The sequence below is a fragment of the Acyrthosiphon pisum genome, chromosome A3 (assembly GCF_005508785.2).
Source record: "Acyrthosiphon pisum isolate AL4f chromosome A3, pea_aphid_22Mar2018_4r6ur, whole genome shotgun sequence".
Lineage (NCBI taxonomy): Eukaryota > Metazoa > Arthropoda > Insecta > Hemiptera > Aphididae > Acyrthosiphon > Acyrthosiphon pisum.
The window spans coordinates 6,144,777-6,167,967 of NC_042496.1; the positions used below are offsets into that span (position 1 = coordinate 6,144,777).

Sequence of the window (23,191 nt, forward strand, 5' to 3'; positions counted from 1 at the left end):
TAGTTCTTCATTCATCATCGATCATCTCCTTCTGACTGGAGTGAATCTATAAACACCGAAACACGTCAATTTATAGTGAATTTATAAAAACGTTACTCAGACCTATACGGCTGAAAAGTCTATTACAGACTGCAGCTATCAAAGTTTTAGATATGAAACGTGTTTGATTACATTTATTTTAAAATTTCAACATGTTGAAATATTTTTTTTTTATTGTTCTTAATAAAAATAAATTCTTAATAATCTGCAACATTGGCCATTAGTTACAATTTTTTTTTTGTTAAATTACGTTGTAAAATTTGGTTTATTTAAAAACTTTAAAATGTATGTGGTATGGTGTCCATGGATGCACGTCGGGTTCAAGTGCTCGAGTGCTGTGTCTATACTTTGTTCAATAGTTAAGAAACGTAGTCGGGCGCAGGGGAGTGGCAATATACCACGGTTGGTATTATACTGCAAATAATGTGCGAGTGACAAACGAGTGTTGCCTGACTGCAGCGGACAGACGAAAACTGGTCACTGCCGGCTACGTTTCCTTACTTGAACAGAGTATATGATGTTGGGTATGTTGAGGTTGTTTAGTTCATCTTCGTATGGAGTTATTCTGTGATTACGTGGTTGACTGAGAGTTCAGTTCCATAAGGATTGCACATTTGTTTTTCTTCTTTTGCAATGAGGTATCCATACATAAGACGGATGTGGCTGATGGAGTCATCATCTCTATTCAGATGAACCTCTAGGCCAGCTGAAGATAGTATTTTTGATTTCTTTTAATTTAGTGTTTTGATTTAGCCAAAAATAATTTGTTTGTTATTTTAACTGCAATAGTACCTATTGCCTTATACTAATCTTATACTATAACCTACATTGTATAGACATGTAATGAAAAAGTATTGCAAAATATGCAAACAGTTTGTTATTACTAATTACTTTATTTTAAGTTTTGTACGCAATATAATTATTAATATAATATTATATAACTAGCATTATATTTTTTTTTTGTAATAGTTTTAACTTTCTTGTGGTTTTGTTGCGAAGTTCGGTAATTTTGTTTGAATTTATAAATGTTATTATTTAGTATTCGTTATACTTTTGAACTTCAAAAAAGCTAAAATGTACATTAGTGTATATTTGGTAGTTCCATAAACAAATTTAAAGTTCAACGAACAGTAAAATAGAATAAAATTTAAGGTTGTTATTATCTTGTAGCTCGATACTTTTTATTTTTGTACACATATAATATATTATTTATACAACGCGCTACAGAGCTATTTGGTGTACGATGAATATTTATTAGCAAAAAAAAGCTTCGGATCTATAATGTAGCTAACGTAGGTTTTAGTTGTCTAACAAAAGACCAAATTCTATTATGTATACATAATACGCAATATATAATGATGCGTAATAAGAATACATATAGACTTATTCAAAAACGACTTTTTAATCTATTTTTTTCAATATGATTGAATCTATTCTTTTAATTAATTTTTCAGCAAGTGATTATATATGTATAATGTAATATATTACATTTACAATGAAATATAATATGACATAAGGCCAAAAGTTTTTCTTAATATCTAGCTCAAGTAGTGCGTCAGAGTCGGGCTGTATACCTATTGTTGTAAAAGTAAAAAAAAAAATAAGTGAGTACCTTATAATATCTTAACGGACGGTATGACAAATGACGGATTGTAATATTCAAATTTCAATTATTATTATAGTTGAATAAAAAAAATATAATATTTTATACGCATGAATATAGCTGAGTCTTGTGTATAAACACATGCACCTAATATAATAATGCATTGTACTTGTATTGCTGACAATACACACGGGCTTATAATATTAATACTTTAATGGACATTATGCTGTTATTTTCAGTACCTATTAATCGGCCGTAATGCCGATTATATGGACACCAAGTGATGAGGAAATTCCCTAGAAGTGCGAGTGGGTGACTTAATCAACACAGATATTAGGTATTGACGTATTGTTCCATAATATATCACAATATTTTTGGTTGGGGCAGGGTGGATATGAAATATATTCAATATTTACCCTTGAACTTGGAAAATAGTTCAGCACAGGCACGTATATAGTGAAGGTCAAATCCCCCTCCCCAGAAATCCTTTTCTATGTGCGTACCTGGTTCGGCGACACTACATTGAATATATATGGGTCGTGTCGAAAACAATGCACTATGAAGTGATACCCACCCCGACGTTTGGGTTAAAAAAACTACTAGCGTTTTTTATACTGACCCGTGAACCAAGGCGCCGACGTCATGATTGCGTCATCACGACCTACTATGATGCGATAGTGGATATCTGATATCAGTGGTGGCGTAGTAGTCGTATTATTTATTATATTAATTATAATAATAATAATTATTATTATTTATTAATAACCACAACAATAATAATCGAGGAAACGCTTGTGCGCTGTCAACTCTTCCGTCTGCGCTCGGCAGCCAAAGCGGAGCGGAAGTTTTTCCAGTAAACCTATCTACCTACGCGTCCTGCGAAGGGGTGGTGATGGCGGCGGGTGGTTAGGATACGCTCCAGGTCCACCCCTCCACCGACGGCCGTTCGCCACCAGAGGGGAGGGAATGGAAATTAATGGTTTTCGTTTTTGTGCCGCGGAGGAGAAACGGAGGCGTGGCTCACGCGGTAGTCGTGCGCACGATCCGTGCGGTGGCTGGGACCGTGCCGGGATGCGGCGGCGGTGGTGGTAGCAGCCGTGGAGGGCGGCGGGTAGAGCCGACAGCTACGACGACCGCGACGGTGCACTGCGCTGCACTAGCACTACTCGACGACGACGACGACCGCCGCCGCCACTACACACCACCGGCGACCGGCAGTTCTCAGCAGACCGTACCTCACGACGCACTGCTGCAGCCGTCGATTGTTGCACTCATCATCGGCACTACCACCACCACCACTACTACTACTACTACTACTACTCTACTATTATTACCACCTGAGCAGTAGAAGTAGCAGCAGCAGCATCAGCAGTAGCCGACGTCTCGCGGTGTCGTCCGCGTACGGATAAAAAAAAAAAATAGAAATCTCCTCTCCGGGACATAGTTTAGTTTTCTCGTTTAAATTAACTTACCCTTCGCAACACGACATCCAACTCCCGAGTATCCGTTATAACCCGCACACACCACGTCCGATTTTTCCTTTGACCGTGTCACCGCCAAACTGGTAACAATTTCGCACCGCCACAGCTACCCGTCTTAGTATTAGCCACGGCACCCAAACGACCGCCACCGTACCGCACGACCGCCGGCCTCAGCCGCCGCCACTGCTGCACCACTGCAGCGCGCCTTAACGTCGACGGACAGCCGCACGGCTGCACCAGACCGCACCAGACGCACCGCTATGTCGCATCATTTCGCCGGCGCCGGAGACGTCGGAGTGCCCCTGAAATCGACGGTAAGTAATTGCGACAGCGACCGCGCTTGCCCTACATTATACCTATTGCGATATCGTTATTTTAATTTATTATATTATTACCGTCCCGGGACACTGCCGTCACCACTTGCACCACTAACCTCCACCCAGTAGAATGTTTATGCCACTGGTTTTGCGCTCGTTCGGCGAACGTATATTATTTTTCGTTTTGCCACCTGCACTTGGCGAAAGCGCAGGGTGTTTCCCTCCCCATTTTTTTTTACTTACTCGATTTTATACATTTTTCCGCCTCAACGAGGGGGTCGATGCGCGTGTTATCGCACCGCCACGGACGTTACTCACGTGCTGGCCAGATGCCCAGGTCCGATATTATATATACGCACGGCACATTGGTTCGCAATAAGGGTTCCTATGTTATGTGCCTCATGTTGTGTACGTATTATTATAATATAATATTAGTCTATGGTGTTTTTTTAGAAATACCACTGTTTTGATGTGTGGTGGATACATATTATTTTACGCAATATAAAATATTATATGGTTTGTGCCCTACATAAGATTACAAAAATGTATTCGCGTTAAAATTGTTTTCTTCGATTTTTACCATTACTATAGGTTATTAAGTTACTTGAATATTATCATAATATTACATAATATTATTATACTGTTATTTATATTTGGTGGTACGGCTTTTTTTTCTTGACACGCTTGCCCGTTTTCAGGTCGGGGTGGGTATACCTGTCTCGGCCGAAGATATAATCCTACAGACTTTCGACAATGATGAGAGAAAACTGCAGGTGTGCGTATGTATGCTTTGGAAATCTAATAGAAAAAATGTATTTTAAAAATCGACTTCTATAACGTTTGTCTCACCCGAATTCAACACGCTTGGATATTATTATCTCTATATCATAATATACCTAATAATAATTATGTCATGTTTTATATAATACTCTTTTTTTTATTTTGTTATAACAACAATGTTCTTCCAACCGAAATGCATGCGAGAGCTTGTTTGTTGGCATGTCACGATTTTATATTATAACGATATAATATTATTTAAATTTTGTTACACATAATATTAATATATTTATTATACCTATACACAGGGTCGACGAAATTGTTAGATTCAACTGGCGGGGATTTTGTCAAAAATTATACATGTAATCACCGCCAGTTTTGTAACGGAAAATTCTGATGACCCTGTACACAAATTACATGATGTTTAAATATATATTATATATATATATATATATATAGATTTATATTATAGATAATACCTATTATAGTTCTATAATACGAAATAATATAATATATATATTATAATATTAATAACTATTAATAACTATATAATATAGTACGCGCAACGTGCCGCTCGCGCGCGCGCGCGCGTGTGTGTGTGTGTGTCGTGTAGAGCTGCTTTCATCCATTCTGCGTGTTCCAATAGGGCAACGCGAAATAGTATTCAATCTTATTGCATTCCGTTGGTTTTTTAATTATTTTTTTTATTGTTACCATTTTAGTGCCTAGTCCGATTTATAATTTGTATAACACATGCAGACATGCAGTAATAGTAATTTACCACAATAATAGTAATAATAATAATACGATACGGTCGTTTATACATAATAAATAATAATGTATATATAGATATATTATTATTAGTATAGTGCTTTCGAGCTGCCGTGTTATTGTTTTTATATTATTATTATTGTTATTGTAACTTGTAATTAAAATCTAATACTTGCTAACTTTTCACTGCAGCCAACGAATAAGCAGACATTACGCTGTATACTAACATTTTTTCACCGTAATATTATAATATTGCAATAGGTATATTATACTAGACACCGCTGACGAATAAAATTCACTTTTTTCATCTACGTATCGTTTTATATGGTAACGAGAATTATTACAACACACGCGCCGACGAACAATTTACACAGCTTTTTACGCGGTCCTAAAATCTGTTCGTATCATTCCCGTGTAAATATTGAACACGGGACATCAAACGCATTTCGCGTTTTATTTATTTTATTATTATTATGCGCAGTCGAGTCATCGCCGATGTCGAATTTGTTTTAGTTGGTTCTTGGTAGCCATAATAGTCATTCGGATCAGTTTTATTTGTATTAAAACTATGATTAATAGCCAATAAAGGTCTCCTTTATATTACACATAACGTTTAAATGTTTAAACTTTAATATATTTGAGTGATATGACTGTGATAACCACTTGCAATTGTAACCTCCCGAACGAGGTCTACCCCCGATTTACACAACACTCAAACTAAACTTACGATGTCATTTTATTATATTGTGACCGTGTCGCAACGAAACGTTTGAGTTGTACCACTAAAATAATAAATAATTCATTTTTGAATACCTATTCGCACACATCATCGTACTGAAGCTGCACTATAGTCGGTGTTACAAATTAATAATTACAATAAATTCTATTGTTAGTATTGTCCGTGGTACTATCACAGTTTATTTTCATAATACAGCTTGCGGCACAACCACGACTATATAGAAAATGGGTTTTTTCTGTTTCTAGACATCCTACTGTGCACATGACGTGTTCAATAAAATATATCATGTTATTTTTTTCTTATACCTAAACAGTACACACACAGAGAGGGTAAACTGGTTTTACCGATTTCGTACAATAATAATATTATACTTGTTGGGATCCCATTTACCTACATAAAAATAACTAAACAACAACAAAACATGAGCATTGCCTACCCAGTACCCATCATCCCGTCATCCCTACACCTAAATTACTCCAAGACGTGTTCTTCATGTGCGCAACAAATTCGTTGATGTAACAAGACTTGTCAAATATCTGAAATAACTTGGTGGCCCACCGCCCACATAACGTTTGCATGTTAATCGTATGGTATATACATGTTAATATAATTTTACATAGTTGTGAGTCGATTGATCGATTATTCGTTTGCCAGTTTACCCCTTAACTCTTAAGCGCCCTACGCCGAACAATATGTTTTTTCGAGTAGTCTTTCTATTGTTACATCGTATTGTTCGTTTGCAACTTGCGTTTATGTATAATATTTTAATGGTTCATGTTGGAGAAACGAATAAACGATATATTAAACTAATCGTTAATTTAGGTTTTTTTATGTATTGGCATTCAATACTTGCGTTATACGCATTCTTTAAATATTTATAGGTGAATGTGCGTTTGTTCATTTCCATTTGACCATATAGCTGGTATATACGACGCATATTATAAACTATGCAAATACACTTAATCGATGTTCTTAAAGCCTGTTAAATATACTTCCGGGCTTCAAAAATAATTATCAATTAGTAAACAATCAACACGACATCGGTGTAAAGACGTTTAAATTAATTTAATAAGAACGAAAATAAATTCCAATTTATATGGTATCTGTCACCACAACAGTGTACACACTCAAACGTGAATAATAGATGCTATCGAAGATAAAACAAATAACAATTCAATTTATTTCAACACAGCATATTTAATTGTGATTTCATTGAATGAAATTGGACCACAATGTCATTTAACTACCCAAGTCACAAAGCTTGTATCTATATATTTTCTAATTTCTGTAATATAATATTCCTTGTGTGGTACATCCATTTTTTATAATATTCGAATTACTCTATTTTCATGGGGAAATTTCGGTCGTCTATTTTTATTATAGCAAACACGGCGACCCCCCATGTGACATGGTCAAAAATAACTTTATATACGTTTTACCACATTAATAATGTATTTCAATTCGCGTGTATAATTAATATTGTATAAATAAAACTTACGGTTGATCACAAAAGTGTCGTGGTGTGTTTTATATTTTAATATGCACTTTAAAACATTATGGCCACTCCCCTTGTTGAACAAACATTTTGTTCTATTTTCGTTGTAGTTAACCAACAGACGGGTTTTATAGGACAGAAGTGATCGATTTCTGACGGGGTAAGCGGGTGACATGCAAATGAATTCCATACCAAAATTGTGAACTTACTTTATTGATTACCTAGTGATTACGTATACCTAATATATTGTAGACGTCATATTTAACGTTTAACCGAAAATGTAAAAAAATATTATTTTTTCTATCGTTATACAAATTGATAATACCATTAAGAAAATAATATTAATATACCTACTTGTTATAAAGGAAGGAAATAGGAACTTGTGTAATTTTTAAAAGACCCGTACTGGTAAATATTATCTTTAGTAAAACAATATGAAGACTGCTACATAGTTACTGTTTATCTTTAAAAGGTATATGGAAATATAATTGTATTTACTTAGGACTTAAATTTAATTATTTTGATAAATTTGTTTTTTAACTGAAAAATATTTTGTTTATTAAAACTAGTTATACAGGTATTATCAGCTATTTGTTTTCGTATGTGTATCTGTTTCTTTCGTCTTGATCAAAATTAAAAACCACTAAAAATATAACGGCAGTTGATCACTTTAAAAATCCATTCGTATTGTGTGTGTGTGTGTGTGTGTGTGTGTGTGTGTGTGTGTGTGTGTGTATGCTCGATATGGTTTTGCATTTCTTTATTAAACCTAAAGGTTTTTTTTACCGTCACATCTAATCTAGTATAACTGTTTAAGGCACGCCAAGGTTTGTTTAGCATTGAATGACCTGTCGGGGATGGGATGGACGTAAATCGAAAATGTTTAAGTCAGTCTGGTCACGTACAAGCGATGCTTGTTTTGAATATACTTAGTGTAGTGTTTTATCTGACGGTCGTGAAAAAAACGGACAGAAGAATAATGTACGGAGTAAGAAGTTTAACACAGCTTTTTAAACAATTATTCTTGCTGTGCATCGCGCAAAAGGTTAAACAATTTTTCCTATCGATATTATTTTTTTACTGGCATCAACGATTTAGTTTTTTCTAAACCCGGTAAGGTCATGTCAAACTTAAAAATAAATTAGAACATCCAAGTAATTCTTGAATGTCAAACGGTGTATTTTTTTCCTCCCACCATACACCTACAGACCCAATGTATATTTAGCATCTGGCATCTCGTACACTGTGGCAACACAAATACGCGTATACCATAAGGGTGGGGAGTCAGAAAAACAACGTAATGTGTTATTATTATAAAAAAAAAAAAATATAGGTAATATAAATTAAAAGTGTATTTCAATATTGTGACACTAACATTATGTTGACTAACTTCATAAAGATTATTTTGAAATTAATCGTGTGTTTTCCTTTCAAACTGAATGTGTTGTAAAAACTAGGGTTTGCACTAAAAACAACAGAAATATGTAAGCGAATATCAATACGCAATAATATTACCCAAAATGCACTAAAATATGCAGCTTAATTTTAGATTCTGAGTGGAACGATGAATGTATTGATTTTACAATGATGTGTGTGTTTTTTTTTTTTTTTATTTATTTTATTTTTTTGTGTCTGTCATCACCTTTTAGGACAGTAAAAGTGCTTGGATTTTCTTCAACAGTATCTTTTCTGATAGAAAAGTGAATCTAGTTGGTACTTTGGGGGGTCAAAAATAAAAATTTCTCATTAGTTTTTAAAAGCGCCGTTAAAAACAAAAGACAAATTAAGGAAAAACGGGAATTTTAAAGCAAAATCTGTTTTCGAGAAAATTGATTTTGGTTTTTGGTGCAACTCTTAAACAAATGACCGTAGGTACATGAAATTTTGACTAAATGTTTATATGAGCATTTTCTGTACACCATAACATTTTCCAAATATTTTGACTTATTTTGAGCTCTTTACGGACATTGTCATTTTCCATTTTTTTTAGTTTTTTTTTCTATAAATATCAATAAAATTTTATTTGTTGGTTAAAAAAGCTTGAAAATTTAATAGAAGGTTCCTATTATATTGTTTCAATAGTTTTTTTTTTTTTTTTTTCATTAGCATTTAAAGTTCAAAAATTGACAAAATGTGTAAAAATCATAAAAATTAGCAAATTATTTTGAGTTAAGAAATGGTAAAATTTTTTTTTAAATCTAAGATTTTAAAATGTAATACAAAATTCTTCATAAGTTTATCTATCTTTATCAAAAAAAAAATGTCTACAAGATTGTCAAATTAAATTTTTATGAGCGTTTGAAATTCATATTTTTACAACATTCACCCGATTTCTCATGTAACGATTTCCTTATTTTGTTGTAATTAAAAAACTAACGACAATAGATACTTGAAAATTTTACTGAATGTTCATATTAGCATTTTCTATATACGATAAAATTTTGAAAATAATTTGACTCTTTTTGAGCTATTTACGGACATTGTCAGTTTTCAATTTATTTAGTTTTTTTTTCTATAAATATCAATAAAGTTTTATCTGTTTGGCCAAAAAGTGTAAAAATTTAATGCGATTCTCCTGATATATTGTTACAATAGTAGTTGAAAAATATTAAAAATACATATGCACAATTTTTTTTTATAAGCATTTAAAAATCAAATTTTGACAACATTTATCAAATTTAAAATTGAATAATTTTTTCGTAGTTAAAAATCTATAAATCTATGTTCAACTTTTATATCTAAGGATTGAAAATTTTAAACAAGATTCCATGTAAGTAGTTAATTCTGTTACCAAAAAATATAAAAATTACATAAGCACAGTTTATTTTTATAGTCATTTTAAGCTCAAAGTTAGACGACATTCCATATTAAAAAACCTGGAATAACTATTTTAGTGGTTTTGTTGTAATTGTATAATATTATTCGTAGGTACTTAGGTACTTAGTACTTAGTAATAGTTTGCCAGTCCACGTTTTTTAAATTTAATTCAGTTCAGAATTCTTATTTGGTTATAATGATATATCATTGCTTTCATATGTACTTAGATTTTGTACTCTGTTTGGCTTTTTTAAATAAACAATTGCAAACAATGTAAAATATATTTAAATAAAAACGTCTAAAAAATTAACACATACCTCTCCTTTTCTAAACATTGCTTTGACATTTGTTGGTTCAAGGTTTAATGCATTTTCACAATCATTTTTTGCTTGAGTATGTCTATGTGATTTTAAATTACATAAAGCAGAATTCAAATAAGATGTAACTGAAAGAAATTTGATTTCTTTCATTTGACTTTCATTGCCTAATTAAATAAATATAGGTAATTATAATTTGTTCTATAAAATAAAAAATTAAATATAAAATAAATATTTACTTGAGACATCCACTTTCAAATAGTCCACCACTTTCTTATAGAATTTAAGTGCTAGTTTATAATTATTCATTTTAAAGTAATCTGTTCCTTTTTGTTTGAAAAATATTGCTTGTTTTATACGATCTTCTGTTGTCAATGACCAACTTTCTTCAAACTACAACACACATATATTATTTGATATTTCATTATTAATAATTTATAATAGGAATTATAAACATTAAATTAAATTAAAAAAGAAATAATACAGTGGTACATTAAAAAAGGGTTTGGGTGTTGTATCCACCCATTTTTTTTTTTTTTGTTTTAGTTGTTTTTTATGTGATAATAATTAAGAACGTCTGTGCCGGTTTTTACTATTCTCCACAATTCTAAAAAATTTGAAAATTATATTTTAAACTTCAAGTTCAGCGATTCCCAAAGTGTGTTCTGCGGAACCAAAGGTTCAATAAGACAACCCAAGGGTTCCACCAGATGTATGTAAATATTGAGAAAAATATGTTATAGTTGTAGGTACCTAATTGCAAAAAAAAGTTCAACTAAACAATAGTTACTATAAGTATAATATTGCTATAATATAGTATAATATTGCTATAAAATATTTGTTTAACAGACATTGGAGTCCCACGAAAGTACAAAACACACATTCTTTTTTAAGGGTGCTGTGGTTGAAAAAGTTTGGGAACCGCTGCTTTAGTTGCTACCTTAATTATAATTATTTTCCACTTATCTACTGTCTAATACTTACTATTTTTATTTTTAAAATTTTTTTTTTATTTTTTTTTTGGAAGGGGTGGTGGGGGGTTAATATGGTGTATTATATCATCAAAAATGACATAGCAGGAAAAACTTTCAAGCCTCGTTAATATGTCTGATTTTGATATTTTTTTTTATCTGAAAGATTAGAACTTGTTATAGGTTGGATTAAAGCCAAATTTTTATATTACTTTAAATACTGCTAGAAACTACGTTTGAAAATAACAAATATTGTGTATTATTCAAATGTATATTTTAACTTCTATAATTATAATTTTGAAAATTGGTCTTTGGATCCGACCTGAAAAATGTTGCTCCCTATAAATAGAAAAAAAAAATCTGAGGAAAATTTACATAAACAGCGGCGTAATTTGTTCATGCTTGTGGAGGTGGAAAATGAAACATTTACCTCATCTCACCCTACAAAAAAAATAAAAAAATGTTGGTTTATATTTTAAAAATATCTCAGTCCAACCATTGTGATCTGTAAAATGTAAGAAGTACATGTATAAATGTATGTACATATTAAAATTAAAAATTACATACTATGTAATTAAGTTTTAACATTTACTTTTCTTTGAGTAAATTCGTGGAATAATCTACATAGACATAAAATATTCAAAATTGCAAACATTTTAAAAGGTTATAATGTTGAAACTAAGTCTCACTGACATATTCTGATTGCATCATTGTACTAAACTCGTTGAAATATATAGGTTTTCCAAAAAAAATTTGCAAAAATCGCCTGCGAGTTTAATTGCTTTGTTATGCCGTATCTATTTCAATAATATTATATTAGAGCAATATTGCAATAGTGATTACTGATTAATATTTATTAGTTATTATAAATGAATATTATATCTTAGTTATGTACTTATGTACAGCTACCATAGGGGATTTGGGTTTATGTGTGGTTTCTATAAAATATACTATATTAGTACCTATGCATAATAATATTTATAGTTAATAAGTACTTAAATATGGAAGCCAGTTTAAAAAAAAATGGTTGCTGGGGGATAAGACACCCAAATACCCCCGCCATAATTACGCCACTGTACCTATATAACAATATTTGTATTCAAATTAAAATCTCATGGATAAAAACTAAAAATCAATAGAATTATTTAATAATTTCTAACCTTTTCAAAAAAGTTAAGTTTGATGACATACACTTCATTGAAATCATCTTCTCCATACTCCAAAAATGTATGTTTTCCATGAATAAACAATCTTGATTTCTCTTTTGTCTTAAATTTAGTTAATGCTATCTCTATACCAGGGCAAACATCAAAGTCTTTGCCTTCTCCTAATCTAAACTCTATATCTCTTTCTTCAATAACACTACCATCTTTTTCTTTTTCTAAATGGATATTAACTAACGAAACACTACTAGGTGTAGCATGGTCCACTCCATATTCTAATATTTGTCTTGTAATACTTTTATCTTTCCGGCGACTGATATCTTCCCATGTCCATTTGAGTAAGTGTATTTCAAACGTAAGCCACGTGTTAGGGGGGATGATTTGTTCAAAACCATCTATCCCATAACCATAATCTGGATGGCAATGAAATTTTGATCTTTCATCACAAGTCATTGAAGACACAGCCAAGTCAAAACCTTTTATAGTCATATCTTAAATGAGAATAAAAAGAACAATTTTTATAAATGCAGAAACCTTTAACAAAATTATTCCTACCTTTTCCTATTGTGAACTGAAATGGTTCATCATTAGTTTTGTCGAAAACTGTGCCATCAGAAAGTGAACCAGTGTAATGAACATAAGCCTTACACCCTTTATGTGGCTTATCCGTTCCATTGCCATGTATTAGTATCTCTTTCAAAACTCCACCGTCTAAATTATGCGTGATGTCCATTTTGAGCAACACTTATTTACCGATATAATTTTAATAAAGATGTTAAACAATTATTGTATGCACTAAGCATGTAACAATTGCATGCGTAAGGGTGTAGCAGAGTGTGCTTTCATTTAGTAAATTAATGAGCTTCGGAAATTTAAATTGGTAGTATTTTAAGTATTGGGATAAGTAAAGGAGATGATAAGATTTAATTTTTAAACTAACTGTATCAAATCCAGTAATAAGTAATTAGTAATATGTTTTAAGACTATGGCCGATTCTTATACATTATAATGTAACTAAAATTATATTGTTACATGGAGAAAATTAATTTTTAATTATAATTTTTTTACATCAGTTTTCTATAGTTTTCATATAGAGTTCCATAGTTTCTATAGTTTTCTAACTTATATTTTAAGTTACAGCTTATTGTAGATTTGAGTAAAATATAAATTATTCAATAAATTAATTTTAAAAATATTAAATCTGTAGGCTGTTTGTCCCTGACAAATAATTCACAGTTCTTCCAAGAGGTTGAGAAAAATGTTCACTTCACCTGATCTGAAACTTTACACAAGACTATAGAGTTTAAGGCATATATAATATAAATAAGAATAAAATATACCTATTAAATAATGTACACGGTGAAGGTGTAACAAATAATAATCATACTATAAACACGTAGTAAAATCAAAGATCAGTTGTAAGATTATGATCCAAAGGGTTGATTTAGAGCATAACAATGTTAAGAATATCAAAAAATAAGATTGAATATTTAAAAGCAACGAAAAAATTGAACTTAAATTAGATAAATTCGTGTTTGACAGAACCGTACACTATCAAACTATCTATTCTAATTTGTAATATTATCCGGTATTCAGTAATATTATGATCAACAGATCAAATATAATTGAAATAATATACCAGCTATAATTATAATATTATGTTTTTTTTATTATCACTTATTATCAAACATAATATTATAACGAGTTATGGTTGAATGCATCGACGGTGTGGCCAACCTAAGCTTCGTCTGACCATCTGCAACTGACTGGCGCTCACTGTAATTGTCATATGGGATTTTTTTTTTAATCGAATTTCATCCTTTGAGCACGATTGTTGCTAAATATATATATAAATACACACCTAAGTTCTAACATAATATTAAATATTTTATTGCACATAGCCAGTAGCCACATAGGTACCCTGGTACCCATATTGCATGTAATATTTGTTTATTGTATTGTTCTATACTAAATGTTTTTGTATTGTGTTTTTTTCGTGTTTACGTTCAATAATTATTTATATTACTGTTAATCGAATCTTTTTAATATTTTTCTCATTCTCCGATCGGTCGGATCAGTATTTTCGTTGATGTGCGTTGCGCACGTCGGTTTCGTGGACATACTTCACATCGTTACAATATTATTATCGTCATTGTTACTCGCGAGAACCCGTCTTTGACGCATCAGCGACGACTACAACAACAACAACAAATATAAATAATAACATTAATATTATTGTTGTTATTATATCACCGTCGAGGGACGTGATGCACGTCCGCGGAAAGCACCCGTATGACGTGCCTGTCGGTACGCCGTTCGGTCGTTTTTCCACGGAATGTTACGCTTAAAACCGTATAGCTTAATAGGAAATAATCGTCACTGCAGTCGTAGACCACAACAACGCTCTACCCGACGGACCGACATCACACCGAGGAAAAATCGTCTTCCTGGTCCGACGGAAATGCGTGAACGCTAATCGTATTTTGGATAAAAGTGAGTTTTCCGGACCTCGTATCATTGGGGATGATAAGGGCACGGCCACGACTTTGGATGATTAACCTCCCCTCATGGCGTGAACGGCCGTAAAACGATAATGACTAATCATTAATAGTAATATTATAAATTATAATGATGACCATCAAAGGCAGACGTCCTTCGCGAAACTAGAACGCGACGTTTGCCATTTTCTAAATATGCAATTATACTGAACGCAGTGATGAGGGGATAACTTCCCGCTGATCGTGTTCAAACGAAGAACGAGTAGAATGATTTTTCCGTGCGATTGTGTGACATTATTCTTATGTCGCATTCCGTACCAGATGTTTAATAATATTATATTATAGGTACTCTGTAGTTGTCGACAAGGTTGTCTAGTGCAACGTGATAGTGTGTGCCTGCAGCCATTAGATTCAATGACTGCACAATTTTATTCTCTCCTTTCCAGTCGTGGTATAATGGTATTTGTTGGTCCAAAAACATCATGCATCATCGTATATATAGAGCATTATTATTGTTTTGTTACACATTATTATAATAAATGTTTAGAATGTCTATCTTTTTACAATAGATAGATTAATTTATACTGTGATTTTACTATCAGTTGGTTGATGTGATAAAAATAAATAAATAATAATAATATTTAGCATACCTGCCCTATTGCTACTATATCATTAATATCCAATCAATTAATTGTATGTGCACCAATGTCAAACTAAATTTCGATATGGATAGCAGCGTAGATAATCAATATTATTATATACTATTACTTTATACTTGGAAGGAAGTTAGAACATCATAGCCTCAAATTATGTTAAAAATAACTATTAACTATGAGGTATTGAGGTTCCCGCGAATCGTAATGTCTTTATCTATACTTGGTGCCTTCCTATTTCCGACGATGGTTATACGTAACTTTATAACGTAAATATAAACGGAACATTTTGCTTTGACCTTTGACCGTCCAGTGTTATTTAAACGTTTATAGTGCGGTTAAGCGGTATAAACTATGGACAAATATTGAATTTCATTTCATATTATTCGATAGTGTGTTATGGCTTATGAATAATAGATTAACAATTAGTAGGTTCCTACTTCCTATGGTATTCAATTTGAATAAATTTAAACATTAAATAGTTCTAAACTTCCAGTGTTATCAAAAGTCCATTGATAAAATGTCAATTTAATAGGTACAAAATATATTAATACTACGTATAAGTTTTAAATAAAATTTTTTTTTTTTAATAGCAATTCCAAATTTAATTTTACATAACATTCTAATTTGATGTGAACTATACTCAAATGTTTTAAAGTAAACTGTATCTACTGTATTTTGTTCATTGTGAATAGTTTTATAAATATTATTATTATTATCAGTATGAAAATATTTAACACTTAGTTTTATTATAGATGTTTAACTATTTTGTATTTTTAGATCTATCAAGACTAGATTAAATGTAAGGCTGCTCACATTATACCATTATTATATTCTGTAGTTCTGTTCATAAAATATGTATAATGTATATTTTAGTGGTGTATTTAGGTTTTTGTCCTGGGTGGGAGGAGATATGATTTTATCCAGTAACCCCTGCCTTTAAAGTAAGAGGCCTTAAGTTAGGACTCTGAAACTTTTGCATATTATATACAGCCTATTGTGGAGGGGAATTGACCCCTACCTCGCAAATACGTCACTGGTTTATTGTATATATTAGGTACACTTTAAATCCAATTGTCAACCAAACTGATCTCAGGATTCATCTAGGTATCTACAATGATTTATCCTTATTATAAAATTAAAAATGATACAAACTGAATGACGAGCTGAATGATAAATAAACGCTAGACATCAAATTTATTTATTTAATCTTGCTTTCTCTTTAAATGCCATTATTTAAATTTAAGTAAACAGATTTTACATTTTAGTCGAAGGTATAATAATTAATAACACAATTTATATTATTCTAGATGGAGTTATCTGATTCATCCGGTAGTTCATCAACTGTGACTCAGTCTATGTGTCATGTACGAGCCTCTGAGTTGTATCCAAAAAGAGATTTGGAGACCGATGAGAGTCCTCCAACTTTAGAACCACCATTGGTGCCTTTTGTTCCTTTAGCTGGTGAATTTGTTGAATACTTAGGTCGCGGTGCCAATAATACCGTGTTAGCCCTATCCAATTATCGTTTTTATCTAAAAGTATCTGATGAAGGGTCAAAACGAAGAAAAGGCTTTCAAGACAGCAACATACCATTGGGCCTAATTGAAATGATTGAAATAAAAGATCTATTTTACATGATAATTAGTTGCAAAGATTCTCGGACGTGCAGGTAAGCATTCACTATGCTTAAATTATTTTCCAAGCAAATACAAAAATAAATCAGTCAAATCTACAATGAAACAATTTAATCTTAGGAATTATTATAAAACAAAAGAATACATTTTTAATGAATTAGGTTTGTTATTTTTGTACCTAAAATATATACATATCTGTGCCTAATTAATTTAATGTTTTAAACATCTTGCTAGTAGTCATAACTTTTAATTTATCTGCAATTCTAACATTTTTGTATATTTTTAATTATTTCTGTAGCTTAGGCATTCCTTGTATTACTTTTTATTATTATTACTAAATAAAATGCATAATATTATATAACTATTAATTCTTAAAAACAACTATATTGTAATAAAGATTAAATATTATTATATCCTCCTCCATCCCAAAAATATTGTTTTCTTTTATAATAAATTCTATAAAGTATTGAATGAAATATTTTGAACAAATAAAAATAAAAGTATATAGTAACATAATAATATAATAAACAGAAAAGAAATGAAATTAAAACGAAATCTCTATCTTATATTTGTATGACCGTTATAGTGTTAAAGCATTCATTTTAATATACATTAACCTTGGTTTATATTTCTATTTCATTAAATTTATATTTACACTTCTAAGGGTTTCTTATTCAGGTAGGAGCTTAATTTATCTAATTTAAATATATGTCTATAGGATACATATTATATTAATATTACAAGTTTGACACAATTTATTTAAAATGTGCATTAATTAAACATCCCTCAACCAAAATTGTCAGTATTCTTAGAATAATATTATGGTTAAAACATTTTTTGTTAGGTTTAAAAGAAACAGCTGCTGTTAGATAATTTTATAAAAATTTAAAAATAATGTACCCTTCATTATTTCACTTTGTAACCTATTTATAATTCCTTATATTACTATACAACTCCGGTAATTGTACCTAATAAAAATATTTAAGTATATTTTTATCAAACTAATATAAGATAGTATATTTTGTTATTACAGGTGTACTTTTACTACAAATGATTTATGTTTGGAATGGTATAAGCGATTAACCAGAGTAATAGTATCACCAAAAAACGTTCAAGATGTTTTTGCGTTTGCATTTCATGCTTGGGCCATTGAGGATCAATGCAATGAAGACATTTCTTCAAACTTAGGGCATGATGGTGATGATGATTATTTTATGAAAGAGGTATATTAATTTAACAATAATTAGTATTTAACTAAATGCTTTTAACTTTACATTTTTAATATCACTATACAGATTGAAAGACTAAATATAAGTGTTCTAAGTGATAACTCTAAATGGCGTATTTCAAAAGTAAATTGGGACTATAAATTATGTGCCTCTTATCCAAATCGATTATTGGTTCCTTCTTGTATTACTGATCAAACTTTGGAAGTTGCAGCCAAATTTCGTAGTTCCAAACGAGTTCCAGTAATTGTATGGAGGTAAATTATAAATTAAAATAATATTTATATATAAATTCTAATTACATTTTTGTGACTTAAAATAAAATAAGACATAAGGGTAATGGAGCTATTTTAGCAAGATGTTCACAACCTGAAGTGGGTTGGTTGGGATGGAGATCGTCAGAGGATGAAGACTTACTGAAAGCAATTGCTGAATCTTGCCAAAATAAATCTAAAAAATCTAAAGTAAATACAAAGATAATCTTCATAAAATAAATGTATTTATATGTGATTAATAATCCTTCTTTATAATTTTATTAGAAATTAGTTGTAATTGATGCACGATCATATCCATCAGCTGTTGCTAATCGAGCTCGAGGTGGAGGATGTGAATGTCCTGAATATTATCCTGGATGTGAAATTCGGTTCATGAATTTGGCAAATATTCATGCGGTCAGAAAAAGTTATCACTTACTTCGTCAACTGTGTGCTTCGCCTCCTGATCTTCCAAAGTATGTTCTCTCCAGATAATTTAATATAAATCTATTTTTCTTATTTCTAATCATTTATTAAATATTTAATTTAGCTGGTACAGTTTACTGGAAAACACACGATGGTTACATAATATAAGTGGACTTCTTCATGCTGCGAACACAGTTGCAGCAACTATTGAATTTGAAATGCAACCAGTCCTTGTGCACTGTTCAGATGGATGGGATCGTACTCCTCAAATTGTTTCTTTGGCTGAACTAATGTTGGATTCATATTATCGAACAATTGATGGTTTTCGAGTTTTATGCCAAAGAGAATGGTTAGATTTTGGACATAAATTCGCTGATCGTGGTCAAGGTGAAGATCCGAATGAACGATGTCCAGTATTTATTCAATGGTTGGACTGTGTGCATAATGTGATGTCACAGTATCCTTGTGCTTTTGAATTTTCCAAAACGTACTTAGTCAAATTAGCACAACACACATACTCAAATCTTTTCGGTACATTTTTGTGCAATAGTGGTGCTGAAAGAAAACGCACAGGGATAGGTACTGCTACATTTTCTGTTTGGAAATATTTGGCTGCATCTGCTGAGTGTAAAAATCATTTATATTCATCTCAACAAGACAATGTAATATTATTGGTATATTTATAACATTTTCTTTTAAAATAATATAATTATATTCAATTTTAGGTTTTATGGATTAGTTGTAATGTAAGAGATATGAATCTTTGGAGGGATTTATATGTTGGACCATTTACTGATGGACCTCAATTAACCAAAACTACAGAAATATGTAATTCTCTGTAAGTAATTTGTTAGTATAATTCCTACATAATATTTGAATAAATATTTGTTATTAAACAGTTGATAAATATGTTTACATTGAATAATATTGGTGTGTGTTCTCTTAAGAACTAGTTTAATTTAAATCTTAGTTATTATTAGCTTTGTATTGTACTATATTGATATTTATTCATTTTAGATTGGGAATAGAAGGCGAAGGCATGATTGATCCATTAATAAGAATTGATCAGCCTATTGTGATAAATAGTGAAGGTCCATGCATAGAGTTTTCAAAACATGAAGATGCTATATCTTTAGATGAAAGAGATGATAAATCTTCAGACACAAATTCTAGTTCATTGTCAAGTATTATTACTGAGGAAAATGGTATAGGTAAACAATTAAAAGGTTCCTTAACATTTAATAATAAATAACAAAGGTGGGGTTCATTAATTAGTTAAAAAGTTATTTTTTTTATTATTTTTTAACTAAGTAGTTAGTTAGTTTTTCCAATCAACTTATAAACTTCACTAGTTAAAATAGTTAAATTAAAAGTTTAAATAACTTGGCTTTCCTCATTTGATTTAAAAATAATCCATCATTAAAGTTTTGAAATTGTTCGTTTGTATGGAGCTATATGTAAATATTAATATTAAATAAAAATACTCCAATACTACAAACATTTTTTACTGTTTTATGACAATTTAACTTTTTATTTTATGGATAACTTAAATATTAGTTACAGCTAATTATGATCAATATTTTAATGTTTTAATTTTTAAATTTCTGATGTTATCTTTTTAATATGCTATCAAAGTTACACAACATAGTGAGCAGCTTTGATAGCTATATTTCTTAATGTGATATCAAAGTAACCCCATTTTACGAAAAAAAAATTTAATCATCATAGTACTCTGGTGAATAAAATTATATAGGTATCAAAGTTACCCCATTATGGTATTTTTCTGGTTTTTTTGTATATTATAGATAAATTTTAGTAAAAAAGAGACATAATATTATATGATCTTTGCAATTGCAATTTGAAATTGCAATTTGATATAAATTAATTAATATTTGTTGTCTCCATCCTACACACGTACAAGTGTACGGCATAGCAAATTTTCATTTACTACTTTCAATAGTGTGCTTTTAATTTTTATGTTAGAATGAATTGACCTATTATCAGACTTTTAGAAGCATTATCTATATGTGCTTAAGTGTCTGCTTTTATTCAATATTTTAATTTTCAAGATAGATATTATGATCATTTTTAATTTATTATATTTCACATCCCATTTCTTGGAAATTATAATATTGAAAAATAGCCAATGCTTAAACTCAGGTCATGTTTTTACCTTAAAGTTTGCACTTAGGTTAATTCACTTTTAATATCAAACCTAACAGCACATTATTGAAACTAGTGAACGAACATTTGCTATGTCATAATTCAGTAAGATGGAGACAACGAACGCATGGGTAGCGTCTTCTTAATAATAATGTATAGTAAAATAGGTGTATGTTCTGTACATTATAGGAAATTAGAAAAAAGTCACTCTTTATTTGATACACATTACAAATTAAAAAAGTAGATTAACTTTTTTTAAACGGAGTTAGGTAATATTTTTTTCCTTGCCCACAATAGTAATGTATTATATTTTATTAAATGTATTTTACTAAAATAATACTATTTGCTATTTAGTATTCATGTAATTGTGTTTTATGATGTAGAACGAAATTCAAGTTCAACTAATTGTATCCTAAACACTGTTGATGGACTGTTACCACTTGTAGATGACGTACAAAATAGACTTCGACAGTTGAATTTAGAACATAAGGTAAACATATTAAAAAAATTGTAAAACCATTTGTATTAGTTATCATTTAAATGTTTGGTTTAAGACGAGAGAAGCAGCACTTCAAAATGAATTACATGTCACTCGGCTAGTACTGTTGCGGCAAGCAAGCCATCGTTGTATTGAAGCAACAACTACGCCTGATGTGAATGGTCTATCACTAGCAGAGAAAATTGACGATGATGTGCGTAGTTCATTTAAAATTTAAAAGTATCAGCAGCCTTATTTGGTACACTGATACATTTATCTAGTCATGTATTAGAATGAGGGTGGAGTAATTTTTTGAAGGTATCCGTGTGTAGCAGCACAGGAGGAGAGACGACATTGTCGTGGGAACCTGTGGAGTCGTTCGATGCTCAGCCAACTCTGTGGGTACCGGATCACGCAGTTACCCAGTGTATGTCGTGCGACAACAAGTTCTGGCTGGGAAGACGGAAGCATCACTGTAGGCGAGTATAAGATATTCTTTTTTAAAATATATTTAATAGTTTTATTGGTTTGCATCAATGTTATATTATTTTTATTTATTTATTATTATTAGAAGTTGCGGCAAAATATTCTGCGCAGACTGTTCACGAAATCTGGTTCCTCTGCCAGCTGAACAACTCTATGAACCTGTAAGAGTGTGCGAGCCATGTTTTTCTATTGGAGCTTTAAGAAGCACTAGCACTTCGACTACTACATGTAAGCAAGCTGTTGCAGATGATCAAAAAAATGTTAACATAACTTTACAACCGGCACCGTCAAATTAAATTAAAATAAGTTATAGGTGAAAGTTGATAAATTTACACACAACATGTAACATTGTACTCTTTATGAATTGTACAGAATCATTTTTGTAAGAAGTGTTCTGTTCTATTACAATACAGAGTTGAGACGTGTTCAATAAAATTATTATTATTTTTTGTTTACTTTTCTTTGTTATTATCTAAAACTTATTGGTCCACTGACTATTAATTATCCAAATGAGTAGTGAACATCTTTATATGTATAATATATAAGAAAGATTTTAAGGTGTAGGCTTCTTTATTAGTGGCTATTAACTTTTATTATGGTTACCCCACAAGTTGGACTATTTATTGTGCACTTACAAGTAATATTTTAACTATATCTGTTATGTTTTATCATTTTATATATTATATTATATTATATTATAATAAAAATAAAAATTTAACAATTTATGGAAGTTTATTTACTGTTATATAGTAATAGATATTACCATTACATATCCTATACTGATTTGACTTCTTCTGATGTAAATCAAACTGTTGGTACTTTTTGTTATTGTTGTACTTCACATATGTAGTTAATGTAATTTGTATATAAGTTATTTAAT

At 30.8% G+C, this 23,191-nt stretch overlaps 3 protein-coding genes across 6 annotated transcripts in view; 2 read left to right on the forward strand and 1 right to left on the reverse strand.

The window, feature by feature from the left end:
- Positions 1–2,816: 2,816 nt before the first annotated feature.
- The window catches only part of LOC100159667 (proton-coupled amino acid transporter 4-like), a 98,382-nt gene continuing 78,007 nt past the window's right edge, over positions 2,817–23,191 (forward strand). Inside the window, exons 1-2 of one of the 3 annotated variants that reach the window (XM_008184610.3) lie at positions 2,817–3,437; positions 4,139–4,219. In XM_008184610.3, coding sequence (XP_008182832.1) covers positions 3,384–3,437; positions 4,139–4,219 — 135 coding nt within the window. In that variant the 5' untranslated portion in view covers positions 2,817–3,383. The remainder of the gene's footprint in view (positions 3,438–4,138; positions 4,220–23,191) is intronic. The other 2 variants (XM_008184611.3, NM_001246261.1) reach the window with 2 other exon arrangements.
- Positions 10,181–14,130, reverse strand: LOC107883676 (FK506-binding protein 59). Of its 2 annotated transcripts, none has more exons than XM_016804184.2 (5): positions 13,831–14,130; positions 13,046–13,766; positions 12,488–12,981; positions 10,596–10,749; positions 10,181–10,523 (listed from the first exon to the last, which is right to left on the reverse strand). In XM_016804184.2, the coding sequence occupies exons 2-5, from the start codon at positions 13,221–13,223 to the stop codon at positions 10,324–10,326; spliced, it is 1,026 nt and encodes a 341-aa protein (XP_016659673.1). In that variant the 5' UTR covers positions 13,224–13,766; positions 13,831–14,130; the 3' UTR covers positions 10,181–10,323. The 2 variants fall into 2 exon arrangements, with proteins under 2 accessions (XP_016659673.1, XP_016659671.1); XM_016804182.2 differs by having other exon boundaries at positions 13,046–13,772.
- On the forward strand, positions 14,366–23,032 carry LOC100167896 (myotubularin-related protein 4). Its single transcript, XM_029491371.1, has 13 exons — positions 14,366–14,983; positions 16,952–17,313; positions 18,312–18,501; positions 18,574–18,761; positions 18,833–18,968; positions 19,044–19,234; positions 19,309–19,846; positions 19,910–20,022; positions 20,202–20,410; positions 21,731–21,837; positions 21,902–22,039; positions 22,144–22,304; positions 22,397–23,032. Exons 2-13 carry the CDS (start codon positions 16,952–16,954, stop codon positions 22,605–22,607), a joined length of 2,544 nt encoding a protein of 847 aa, XP_029347231.1. The 5' UTR covers positions 14,366–14,983; the 3' UTR covers positions 22,608–23,032.

Bases quoted from the DNA above. Each gene is read 5' to 3' on its own strand.
- LOC107883676 (XM_016804184.2), bottom strand. From the start codon at position 13,223: ATGGACATCACGCATAATTTAGACGGTGGAGTTTTGAAAGAGATACTA. The intron at 12,982-13,045 runs GTAGGAATAATT...TTCTCATTTAAG, and splicing joins TCAGTTCACAATAGGAAAAG to ATATGACTATAAAAGGTTTT. The intron at 10,524-10,595 runs GTAAATATTTAT...TTATTTAATTAG, and splicing joins TTTGAAAGTGGATGTCTCAA to GCAATGAAAGTCAAATGAAA.
- LOC100167896 (XM_029491371.1), top strand. From the start codon at position 16,952: ATGGAGTTATCTGATTCATCCGGTAGTTCATCAACTGTGACTCAGTCT. The intron at 18,969-19,043 runs GTAAATACAAAG...TAATTTTATTAG, and splicing joins ATAAATCTAAAAAATCTAAA to AAATTAGTTGTAATTGATGC. The intron at 20,023-20,201 runs GTAAGTAATTTG...TATTCATTTTAG, and splicing joins ACAGAAATATGTAATTCTCT to ATTGGGAATAGAAGGCGAAG.